Genomic DNA, 13394 nt, shown 5'->3' on the forward strand with positions numbered 1-13394 from the left:
TTTTGTATATAGTAGTGCTGGTGCACTGCTAGATATAGCACAAGCAATCAGATAATTGAAGCTTCAAGTTGCTTGGGGGGACTAATAAATACAGTAAATGTTTTGAAATGTAAAAAAAAGTTCTTTTGCACCACTAAAAATAAAACTATTTATAGAAAAACATAAAATATGCATATTTGGTATCGATCAAAAATATAATGTTAATCAATTGGATCAGTAAATGACATAACAAAAAAAATCCCAGAATTACGTTTTTTTGGTTTTCACAACAGTGCAATAAAATGCATTAAGAGGCAATCAGAACATCGTAGACATCAGTTAAACAGCAGAGCAGAGGACAAAACATAAGCCCTCACAGCCCATATCCTGAAAAATGAAAACGTTATGGGTCTCGGAAAATGGTGACAAAAGCACATTGTTTTCTTAAAAAAAAGTTGAATAAAAAAAACCTACATGTTTTGTACCTGCGTACTTGTATTGACCAGGAAAATCAGATTACAAGGTCAGTTTTACCATAAAGTGAAAATGGTATATTAAAATACCAAAAAACAATTGCAGAATTGCACTTTTTTTGCAATTTGAATGCGCTTTGATTTTATTTCCTCGCTTTTCTGTGCATCTTACAATAAATCAAATGATGTTATTCTAAAGGGCAACTCGTCCTGCAAAAAACAAGCCCTTATACAGCTACATGAACGTAAAAAATAAAAAAGTTTTGGTTCTTGGAAGAAGAGGAAGAAAAAATGATAAAATCTAAAATCGCCAGGTGGTGAAGGCGTTAAGACACATTTTTGTAAATCTTCAAATACTGAGATACTGATATGAAGACATTAATATCAGTTACAATAAACTATAAAATGATGATAATGACAATAAAAACAATTTCTACATGCATCTCCATTTTAAAAAAATCACTGACAAAGTTTTGTTTACAGACAGCAGAAAATAGTCCTTTATTTTTACTATCCTAAAATTCCTGAACAGTAAGCAAAGCAAAGCTCAATAACAGTAAGACATCTGTTAATATGGGATATCATGTTAATGTTATGCCAGAGGAGTCATTTGTGTGAAGTGGGTTAAAACTGACATGAGCCATTCAGCTAACATATTAAAAACAAAGTGAGGCAGTAAGCTTAAGATTTTAATTAGCAAGATATTTTGTGCAAACTTTATACCAATTTTTCATGTTTTAAGAGAGTATTAAGCAGTTGACATGTGTTCAACACTGTTTAAGATTAAATGGCAAGGTCATGGCACTTATATTCAGGTTTCTAAGATCATGGAAGCAGAAATGAGAAAGAATATTTAGCATTAACTTTGTGGTCTATTGCCATAAGTCTGGTTTTACTCATCTGGGAAAGAAATGGTAAAAGACAATTATCTTAGTGTCCAGAGTAAATTATTAGTAAATCATTGTCGACCTGCTTCAGTCCGCATTTAGAAGCTAAAAGCTTGACCTACTCTTTTTTTCGTTTTGTGAATAAACTACCTTGTTGATGCCAATTCATAGTGTCTCTTTTAAGTTATATTTTGCTTTTAGTATATTAATCCCTTTAATGATTGGTAGATTTTCCTGCAGAGTTGTGTATAATTTGGACTAATATCCAAAAAACAACCAGCCTCTGTCATTCTTTTTAATACAGAAAAAAAAGTATACTGTACCATTGCTCTATTGTGTATTAATAGGTGACTCTTCAGATATTGTGTTAAAGAATGCCTGATGTAGAAACCAAATGTGTTTCAAAAGCTTGATGTTTGTCATCACCTTTTCAGTTAGCCATAAAAAAGGTATCAACCACTGAGGACTCTGTTTATACATCTTATTAACAGATATAACAAATGTAAGGACAATTAGCTACCATATTTTTTGGATGATAAGACACACTTTTTCCCCAAAATTTGGGAGGAAGTAGAGAGCACGTCTTATAATCCTAAATGTATCTTACCTGGGGGCGGCAGCGGTGGAGCTGGGTCACAGAAACCAGGGTCACCGATTCAGGAGGTCAGCGCCGGCAGGAGGAGATATGCTGCTGGCCCCATCCTCTCAGAAGATGTCGGCGCCAATGAGTGAAGGTCCCCTCGCCCGTACATATCCATGAAGTGGGCTTTGGGAAAATGGCTGCCGGAGGAGGCGCATGTGCAGGTTGATTGAGATCTTGGGATCTCTGATGTAAAATCTGTATTCAGTGAAGACAGACTGTCCCATTACTGAGAGAGGAGATGAGAGCTGCTACTGATATAATTCTATGTAGATGAGAGAAGGGAGGAGTAAGAGACAGAGCCCCTCCCCCTCTCCCTCCTATAGAGATGAACTCTTATTAGAAGTAATTATCATCTCCTATCTCAAAGTGGTAAATGAAATAAATCAGACGTACACCGCCTCACTGAATAACATACGGCAGGGAACTAGTCTGACTGCCGTATGTGGAGTCGGGAAGGAATTTTTTTCCCCAATGTGGAGCTTACTCTTTGCCACATGGTTTTTTTTACCTTCCTCTGGATCAACATGTTAGGGCATGTTAGGTTAGGCTATGGGTTGAACTAGATGGACTTAAAGTCTTCCTTCAACCTTAATAACTATGTATCTATGTATACATAGGGTCAAGTGCTCTCTGTTAAAACAACAGATAGCATTCATCCAATTTTTACGGTTGTGTGCATGGGTTTCTATTACTTCCTTTTTCATAAGTTACCATTGATTTACTTATAGACACTTACTGTATGTTGAGGTCAATTGGAGATTACTAAGGCTGTGTTTGCATTAAAGAGATTTAAGGGGTTTCAATACTATCTTAGAAGACCTTAGAATGTTATACAAACTTTTTTTCTGGAAAATTAGAGACTTTTTGGGATTTAATTAGAGTTTTCTTAAAAAATTTGTTGAACCTGGCGATTTTTAATTTTTAGAGATTTGAACTTCTCCAATGACTTGCCATTGCTTATAAAGTGCCAACGTATTCCATTGTGCTATACAGAGATGTTTACAATTTGAATTAGTCCCTGTAATTGAAGGGATTCACAATCTAATTTCCCTTATTTTACATTATGAACATGGTGTAAATTTCATGGCAAATGTCAAGGCTACTAATTCAATAAGAAAGGCAATAACAATATGATAATATACAACTTCTTCAGTAATTTGTTTGGTCAGTTCTGCATTAGGATTAAATTTGATTTTTGTACTCACACGATGACCTTTTGGGAGACATATGCTCATATACCCAACTTAATTCCAGACTATATGTAGTATGGACACAACATATATAGATGTATCTAGATATTATCCACATTTTCAAAAGCCAGAGGATTACATCCCAAGTAATAAAGCTGTTAACTGATACAATAAGATAGTTTAGTCTTAAATAATGCAGATACAATCTATGTTATAGTTTGAATAATTGGGTTTTATTACATTTTTAGCAATTGTTAGATATTTATTGTTAAAATGTAACATATATGTTTAATGTAATCAGTTAGTATTAGTTTGAATTTGGTATGAGTTATGAGATAGTGGAAATGAATAACAAATATATTTCATCCTACATTATTACAAATTTTGGTTACTGGAATGTGGATATTGCAAATGTAGAGATATAAACACAATTCATTTTTATTGTCATTTATTTTTGGGTGTTAACTTTATTTTGTTCTTCATATTTTTGGGAATACCAAATATATCTATTCTTTTTTATTTCCAAGTATTTTAACAACTTGCTCAAACTTTGCTTAAACGAGTACTCCAGCTAGATGAAGTTATCAATAAATCACAGGAAAGGTGATAACTTCTAGAATGGTAGGGGCTGACCACTGAGACCACCACTGAGACTATGCATGGTGAATAAATGTGCATGATCGACCGCTGGCCTTCTTATTCTCTTTGCAACTGCCAAAGATATATTTTGTTTTTGCATACAATTATTTGGAAAATAATAACATGTACAATTCTAATGTGTCACATTTGCATATTTCAGGTTACTACTATGAAATCCCATCTATTGGAGCAATTCGAATTAACACACAAGTTAGTATTTAAAGGTTTTCCTTATGTTAATTTATGTTTGTGTTATTATTAATTTGATCATATGACATATCATCTAATACATTTGGAATGAGTTCTAAAAGGGTGCTTTCACATTGCGTTTTGTCAAATGCTTTGTGACACCATCAGGGCCTTTGTTCAAAACCCCCCACAGAAGGGGATTAGGGTGTTTACGCCGACGGGGCAATAGATTATAATGGTGCCCACAGACTGGAGATGGAGACTGCATCTGGGTGTTGGTCTCCAGTAGGCATATAACCCAAAAATTATGCACGTCAGAGAACACGTTTATTCTTTTAACACCATTATAGTTACGACCCCATCGGTGCATACACCCGAATCACGTATTGCGGGGTTGAGTGATATTCAGATGTAAGCCTCAATGGGGCCACTGAACATGTGATAAAAAGCTATATAAAAGCACCCTAACCCAACAATAAGGAGCTTCATATGATAAGGAGCTTGCAATTGTAGATTGTGAGCCCTTGCGGGCAGGGTCCTCTCTCCTCCTGTACCAGTTGTGACTTGTATTGTTCAAGATTATTGTACCTGTTTTTATTATGTATACCTCTCCTCACATGTAAAGCGCCATGGAATAAATGGCGCTATAATAATAAATAATAATAATAATAATAATAATAATTGTAATGTTACAGAACTCATTCCAAATGTTCTATGCTCTTGTGTAGAAGGACTAGCAGTGTGGAGGCTATCAGTGAGGAAACATTTTACTGTATTCACAGAAGGTTCTTACAAAGATAACCCCACCAGTAAATACTGTATGTGTATTAACCATGAACTTAAATCTGGTTTTCTAAATAACCGTCCATAAAATGCATTTTCGAACACACACATATTCAGACATACAGTACAGTAAGGAGTCTAGGATATATTTCTTCTTTCTAAAATGCAGGACGGAGTTAGTGTTTGCAACATGCAGTGATAGGTGCACATATGTGTCCAATATAATAGCCTATTAGAGAATAAATAATGCTTTCCTAGATTTTAAACACAGCTGCCCAGTCTGACCGACAGTTCTGCTTGGTCCATTAATTGTGAGCAGCTGCAGTAACATAAACACTTTGGCACTAGGAAAACTTCACAAGTTTATTCAGCATGAAATAGGTCCACTTCTGTGATAAGCACTTTGCTATTTAATTAATGAAATTATTAATTAATTATTTGATTAAATCATTACTAATTATCATACACAGAGATTTTGTGGCCTGGGAAAAGGATAACAGTGTTTTTGTCTTTTACGTAAACATATCCTGTGTACTGTGTAGGAATAAGTAGTTGCACAGGCGCCTCTGCAATGTGGTGTAAGCAGTGAAAATGGGTGGTATATAGGATCATTGTGGTACTTTCACAATAATGTAATAGTACTATAAAAAATATCTAAGGTTTGTAAGTAAATACTTCATTAATACATGTTGTATATTTTTTTTAATTTATGCATGATGTCATTGTCTTATTGTATGTTGCCATTGTTTTTCACTAGCTAGTCAAAATAAAGATTTGATACCAAGACCCAGTATATTTCATAATCATAAACATATTCATGACATGTCAGAAATAAACATTGGGGCTGATTCATCTAGTCTGGAGGTGCACACAATTCACGCCATGCCAGTTTTGCTTAAATAGAAGTTAAGGAATTCATTAAGCATACCGCTTAATTAATTTGGCTCCTTTTCCAAGTGGCAAGTGCCTTCATGTCTGGGACTAGAGTAGCATTCTGGCATACAAAGCGGCCATGGCCATGCCCCACCTTCCCGAGATCCTCTCATTTTTGCTACTTTTCAAAGCTTTTATGCCTTGATGGATTGGCCCCATTGTATCTTAACATTTAGTTCTTGTAGATTAGATTCATTTTTTGACTATTTGAAATGTTTCATAATCACGTTCAAATACCATATAAAACAGTTATATAGAGCATGGCATCTCTAAATTCATGTACTGGAGCCTCACAATTCTGACCAAGTCGTCAGGGAGCTACCACGGACTAGTCATCCAAAATGCATAGTTCTAAAGACGGCTTAGGCTACTTTCACACTAGCGTCGTGCACTGCACGTCGCTATGCGTCGTTTTGCAGAAAAAAACGCATCCTGCAAAAGTGCTTGCAGGATGCATTTTTTCTCCATAGACTAGCATTAGTGACGCAGTGCGCCGCAATGCCACACGTCGCAACCATCATGCGACGGTTGAGTCGTGTTGCGTCGGACCGTCGGCACAAAAAAAGTTACATGTAACTTTTTTTGTGCATTGTGTGCAGCAATTCCGACCGCGCATGCGCAGCCGGAACTCTGCCCCTGCCTCCCCGCACCTCAAAATGGGGCAGCGGATACATGGAAAAACAGCATCTGCTGCCCCCGTTGTGCTGCGCTTCCACAGCTAGCGTCGGTGCGCTGCAACGTCGCATAGCGACGTGCAGTGCACGACGCTAGTGTGAAAGTAGCCTTATAAAGTATGTTTTCTCTGAAACGCTGTAACTTTTTGGATTAAAACATGCATGTCTGCTATAATGTAGCCAATGTCTGATCCATGTTGCACGTGGTTGTGGCAGCATGAATCTCCTAACAGGTACCCTTTAAACGATCCATGTGGTTACCGTATGTAAAGCTTTAATGCATAACGATGCAAATTAAATTATATTCCATGCCATGGAATCAAAAGCATTTATTTCTGATGTTACTACAGCACTGCTGTCTTTGTTTAAGCTGAACCAGAGCTTTGCCATTGAAATCATTTCTCTTTTTGACAGGAATATTTAGATGTCCTTGGAAGACCAATGGTTTTGGCTAGAGAAAAGGCAAAACAAGTACAGTGGACAAATGTTTATCTGGATGCTTTGGTAAGAATAGAATGAATACAGGAATTGTACAGAAATTAGTTTGACATCTAGTATACAGTATGAATTAGCACTAGCACATATGTGAGATATATAGAGACCTTGGTTTTACAGTAAGTTCATAAAGTCTGGAACACTCTATAAAAACTCTATAGAAGTGCAGTGGTTTATCACAATGTCTCCACTATTCACATTGTAGCCCTTAATCAGTTAAAAAAAAAATTGTGATTTGATTTGCGTAAATCACTAGAAACTACTCACGGTCACGGCTATTTTACACAATGCAGAAGACTGCACCAGCCACAAAGAGCTCACATAGCCTCGGGCAAGATTGGGCAGACTTTTCGATAATGCCTTGTGATTATCACATACAGTAGCATAGCACAACCATCATATAGTATAGGATGTCTCATAGTATAGCACAGCCTGTCATAGTCTGAATCCAAAGCAGCAACCATTTTAGGGTGAATCAGTTTAATGAGAGGATGTAAAAGCCCCCAGCTTCACAATAACAATAGCAAGATTAAGCTCAAAAACTGTACTCATATACTGTATAGATAGTGTGTTTGACAAAAAACAAAGATCGGTTGCCATTATTTATCTATAGCCATCGTAAGATTGTAGTAGCATCTTACGCAGTGACCCACAAAGTTCAAACACAAAAGTCTCTTTTAGTGTGTTTCTTAACAGCATTACAGTCCAATTCACATAAATGCATATAACTTAAGTGTATATTATCAGTATTCAGTTTACACCAGTTCATAGCAATACAAATCATGTGGCTTTAGATTGCGGTCCCTAAACAGGCCAGACTTCACTTGTCTTATTTCCTTGGGCAACCGCACGCCATATTACAATCTCCATATACACAGCCTCATATGTTGCGGACACTACACATGCCAGCCTTCCTCTGACTAGTTCCCGTGGGTAAAGAAAGATGGCTGACAGCACTTCACTTACTGGGGCGCCCGTTCAAAGTCCAGGGAACCTTCCAGGACAATCAGGTAGCTTCAAACAAAAGGGTCACAGCGCTCCATCCGGATGTAATAATTTCAAAAAGGTAGCTTTATTATGCCATCAAAGCGACGTTTCGACCTAACAGGTCTTTATCAAGCATACAAAAGATAAAAAGGGATGGCCTTAAATAGTGTGGATACCACGCAGGGCACCAATCACCATCCGGCCGCCACCCACAAAATATACATAATAAATCAGTGTTCAAAACGGACATCAAACATTTATACATTAAAAATCAACTAACGTCGATATATATAATAGCAATCAAGTGCAAAAATTCTTCAGAATTTACAAAAAAAACAAATATAAACAAACCACTGTGCAATCCGCTTCGTGCATTTTCAGGTTGTCATGGAGATATTCACCAATCCGCTTGGAGCAAAGGCATAAAACCGGGCCAATAGGATATCACCCGGCTCACCGCCAAAATGTGTCTAAGTGCCTATCAACGATCCCAGGACAATCAGTCCTATCATTATCTCCAATTGAAATAGCCGTAACTACCTGCCACTGACTTACATCATCATCCGGCGTCCAGCCCCGGTCATCAGACAGCGGCGATGTGTGTGCGCAGGCGCACCGCAAACAGGGAGCATCCACACCATCAAAACGAGATGCGGACCAACCAGCGATGCCGTCCGTCTGCTCCACACCCACCGCATCATGTGACACAGGGCAGCGCCGGTCACCAAGGCAACATGCAAACATCTGTAGCTACGGCGAATTTCACAAAAGGGAAGATCCCTCCTAGTTTGGAAGACTCCAACCTATACACCTGAATCCTATATTGCACAATACAAAAAACAATCATTATTTCTTAAAGAATACATATAAAAAAGTGCACTCTTAAGCAACAGTCGGGGGGCATTATGAGGGGAACCAAAGGGAGATTACAAGATAATATATGGATACTCAGTCCTAAACATTATTCCCAGGTATCCCAGCCTCCTGATGACCGACTGTAGCCATCCCATCTAAAAAAAGAAAAAAAATGGGGAAAAGAAAAAAGAAAAAAATATCAATACATATACTACACAATGTCAAGTTAAAAACAAATACCAACGAATGACCCCATATCGTATATTATCCTTTTTAAAAAGCACAGGTACGTAGATTGAAATCAATATTCAGGCCTTTCGGTTGTAAAGACCCTAATGTATAAATCCATCGCAGTTCCTTCTTTTTTAAGATTTGTAACCTATCACCACCCCTCCTGGGAACCGGGACACTGTCTATCACCCTGAACCTAAGTTGGTTCACTGAATGTCTATTTTCGATAAAATGTTTCGGAACCAGTAACTCAGTGAGACCCGTCCTCACCGTACTCTTATGCTTACTGATGCGGACCCTTACCTCCATAGTCGTCTCTCCCACATAGGTAAGTCCACACGGGCACACAAGCATGTACACTACAAAACTGGAGGAACAGGTATACCTCTCCTTTAAAAAAATCTTCTTACCAGTATGGGGGTGGTGAAAGAATTCCCCCTTTAGCATATTATTGCAACAAGCACAGCCCAAACAAGGAAAGTTTCCATGCTTGGCTGTGCTTAAGGTTTTTTGGACCAAGGATTTTGAAGGTCCAATATCCAATTTCACCAGCTTATCTCTTAGGTTACGTCCCCATCTAAACGACATCATTGGGTACATTACAAAACCCGGAACTGTTGGAAGGCCTCGTTGTAGTAAGGCCCAATGTCTCCTAAGAATATTGCCAATATCATTACTTGCTGCATTGTATGTAGATAGAAAAGGAATGCGTTCACATGCCTATTTAACTCGAGTTCTATTTCAAGTACTCTCATGGGTACGTTCCATAGCCTTCTCCTTGTACTTGGCCACCTCTCTACCAGGATACCCCCTTGCTATAAATTTAGAACACATTTCATCCAATCGTTTATCGATCCTCTCTTCATCCGAGACTATTCTCCTCACTCTCAATAATTCGCTCCATGGTAAAGAGCCAACCATTTTCCTCGGATGATTACTGTCAAATGCCAGTAACCCATTCCTGTCAGTTTCTTTGACAAAAATATCGGTACACAGTTTATTCTCATTTTTATATACCAACGTATCTAGAAACTGTATTTGTGTTGAAGAAGATGTTAGGGTGAATTGCACTTCGGGGTATATTTGATTCAGCTCCAAATGGAACCTGTCCAAGTCTTCAAAGCTCCCTTCCCAAACTACAAAGATATCATCTATGTAGCGCCACCAGGCTCTGACGTGGTGCCAGAGGCTGGAATTGTACATGAACCTGTCCTCAAGTACCACCATAAAGATGTTGGCATAAGTGGGGGCCACATTGGACCCCATGGTGGTGCCTCTCAACTGCAAGAAAAACTCACCGCCAAACAGAAAAAAATTCCGTCTGAGGATAAATTCCAGCAGTGTGAGGATAAGCCGTGCACACTCCGGGGCCACGTCAGAGCCTGATAGCACATGGGAAACCGCCTCCAGACCCTTATTGTGTTCAATCGATGTGTACAAAGACACCACGTCAAAAGATGCCAGGATAGTCATCTCAGATACTGTTAAATCATCAATTTTATCGAGGAAATGACTTGTATCCCTAATGTATGATCTAGCTGAGGTAGCATAAGGGCGCAACACACGATCAAGAAAAATAGCCGGTTTGTTAAAGAGGGAACCCCTCCCCGAGACGATTGGTCGCCCCGGGGGGTTCATCAAGTCCTTATGTATTTTGGGTAATACATATAGTACCGGTATCACCGGAGCCTCAGTAATCAAATAATCAGACAGCTTGCTGTCAATGAGTCCCATAGCTAGGGAGTCACTGACAACAAGTTGTAATTCCTTCTGGAACCGAAGAGTCGGATTGCATGTTAATTTTTCATACACTGTGACATCATCTAGTTGACATAAGATCTTGGCTCTATATTTCATACTGTCCATAATCACAACCGCACCGCCTTTATCGGCTGGCTTAATCGTAAGTAAGGTATTCTCAGCCAGGGCTTTCAAAGCCACCCTCTCACTAGATGTTAAATTTTGGGTTCTAGCAGGTCTGAAATTAGTTCTCATTTTCTCAATGTCCCTCTGTACGAGTTCAATATAGGACTCCACAAAATGATTTCTGTTGGGTGGTTGAAAGTTACTCTTATTGTATAACCCCACCTCCTTTAAAGTGAAGCCCCTCCCCACACTCGCATCAATTTCTGGCTTATCAACCTTATCAGCAAAAAAGGAAGATAATCTCAGTCTCCTGAAAAAAGTCTGCAGATCACCTTCCACTCCAAACCAGTCTGGACAGTTAGATGGACAAAACGATAGTCCCTTGGACAAAACCTTAACTTCAATGTCAGAAAGAGCCACAGATGAAATAATTACCACCAGCTGTTTGTCATCCATTAGTTGTCCTTCGCATTCCTCATCCTCATTGCGGTGCTCCGTCCCACTCGTTGTTCTCGAGATTTCCCTACATTTCCTGTGTTTGCGACCCCGTCGCCGGCCACGCAACCTGGGGTACCTCTGTCCACTTTTTCTTTCCCTAAAAAAAGATGATCTCTCACGGTTCCACTCACATTAGAATCATCTGTAGATTCTGAATCAGCCGAGGTAAAGCCGAAATTCGACTGTTTCCTGTCCTGTAGTCTTCGCTTCTTCTTAGATGTCAAAAACTTCTTCTTCCCATTACCGGGATATTGATTAGGACCCATCTGCCAGGAAAAAATACGGCCCACCTTATAGTCTTCAGCATCTCAGAACCATTTAGTCCTTTTAGTAATCTCAATATCGCTCCTGAACTTCATCAGACTCTCCTCCATCTTGGTCTGCAAGGGACCCCAGTCCTGTGCTGTCAGCTGGGCTTTCACTTGGTCCTCCAAATCCACAATACTCGTTCTAATAATCACCAACTCCTCCTTCAAAAATTCAATATTTAGTAACATAATATCAAAGGCATATTTGTTAGAGATGGATTCAAACTTTGCACAAAATTGTACATTATCTGGTAGCAGGGTCGGTCTCAAGTGAGGTCGCAACCCTCGTGGGATCCTTTGAGCCCTGAAGTACTCAGTCAGAGTCATAACATGTAACTCCAAGGAGATTAATCTCCTCCTTTCATTCTCCAGTTTACGCCTGAGCATCTTAGTAGTTGGTTTACATAAAAAAGTAGCATCCGTACCAGTGCCAGATAAAATACGAACAGCATCATCGTCAGTATATGAAAAGGTTGTGGCATTCTCCAGATCACCCACCTCTGGAATTCTTCTTATTTCCGTCATTACTGTTAGGTGCACGTCGAACCTGGTTCAAACAGTTCAAGAGTAAAGAAAGATGGCTGACAGCACTTCACTTACTGGGGCGCCCGTTCAACGTCCAGGGAACCTTCCAGGACAATCAGGTAGCTTCAAACAAAAGGGTCACAGCGCTCCATCTGGATGTAATAATTTCAAAAAGGTAGCTTTATTATGCCATCAAAGCGACGTTTCGACCTAACAGGTCTTTATCAAGCATACAAAAGATACAAAGGGACGGCCTTAAATAGTGTGGATACCACGCAGGGCACCAATCACCATCCGGCCGCCACCCACAAAATATACATAATAAATCAGTGTTCAAAACGGACATCAAACATTTATACATTAAAAATCAACTAACGTCGATATATATAATAGCAATCAAGTGCAAAAATTCTTCAGAATTTACAAAAACAACACATATAAACAAACCACTGTGCAATCCGCTTCGTGCATTTTCAGGTTGTCATGGAGATATTCACCAATCCGCTTGGAGCAAAGGCACAAAACCGGGCCAATAGGATATCACTCGGCTCACCGCCAAAATGTGTCTAAGTGCCTATCAACGATCCCAGGACAATCAGTCCTATCATTATCTCCAATTGAAATACCCGTAACTACCTGCCACTGACTTACATCATCATCCGGCGTCCAGCCCCGGTCATCAGACAGCGGCAATATGTGTGCGCAGGCGCACCACAAACAGGGAGCATCCAAACCATCAAAACGAGATGCGGACCAACCAGCAATGCCGTCCGTCCGCTCCACACCCATCGCATCATGTGACACAGGGCAGCGCCGGTCACCAAGGCAACATGCAAACATCTGTAGCTATGGCGAATTTCACAAAAGGGAAGATCCCTCCTAGTTTGGAAGACTCCAACTAATACACCTGAATCCTATATTGCACAATACAAAAAACAATCATTATTTCATAAAGAATACCTATAAAAAAAGTGCACTCTTAAGCAACAGTCGGGGGGCATAAGGAGGGGAATCAAAGGGAGATTACAAGATAATATATGGATACTCAGTCCTAAACATTATTCCCAGGTATCCCAGCCTCCTGACGACCGACTGTAGCCATCCCATCTAAAAAAAGAAAAAAAAGGGGGAAAAGAAAAAAGAAAAAAATATCAATACATATACTACACAATTTCAAGTTAAAAACAAATACCAACGAATGACCCCATATCGTATATTATCCTATTTAAAAAGCACAGG

At 39.1% G+C, this 13394-nt stretch overlaps 1 protein-coding gene across 6 annotated transcripts in view; it reads left to right on the plus strand.

Moving 5' to 3' along the window:
* The window catches only part of CACNA2D1 (calcium voltage-gated channel auxiliary subunit alpha2delta 1), a 1329605-nt gene that overhangs the window by 994828 nt on the left and 321383 nt on the right, over positions 1-13394 (plus strand). For all 6 annotated transcript variants that reach the window (XM_077264669.1, XM_077264672.1, XM_077264671.1 and 3 more), the window contains exons 14-15: positions 3972-4021; positions 6805-6894. In XM_077264669.1, coding sequence (XP_077120784.1) covers positions 3972-4021; positions 6805-6894 — 140 coding nt within the window. The remainder of the gene's footprint in view (positions 1-3971; positions 4022-6804; positions 6895-13394) is intronic.

Source organism: Ranitomeya variabilis, chromosome 5 (genome assembly GCF_051348905.1).
Source record: "Ranitomeya variabilis isolate aRanVar5 chromosome 5, aRanVar5.hap1, whole genome shotgun sequence".
NCBI lineage: Eukaryota > Metazoa > Chordata > Amphibia > Anura > Dendrobatidae > Ranitomeya > Ranitomeya variabilis.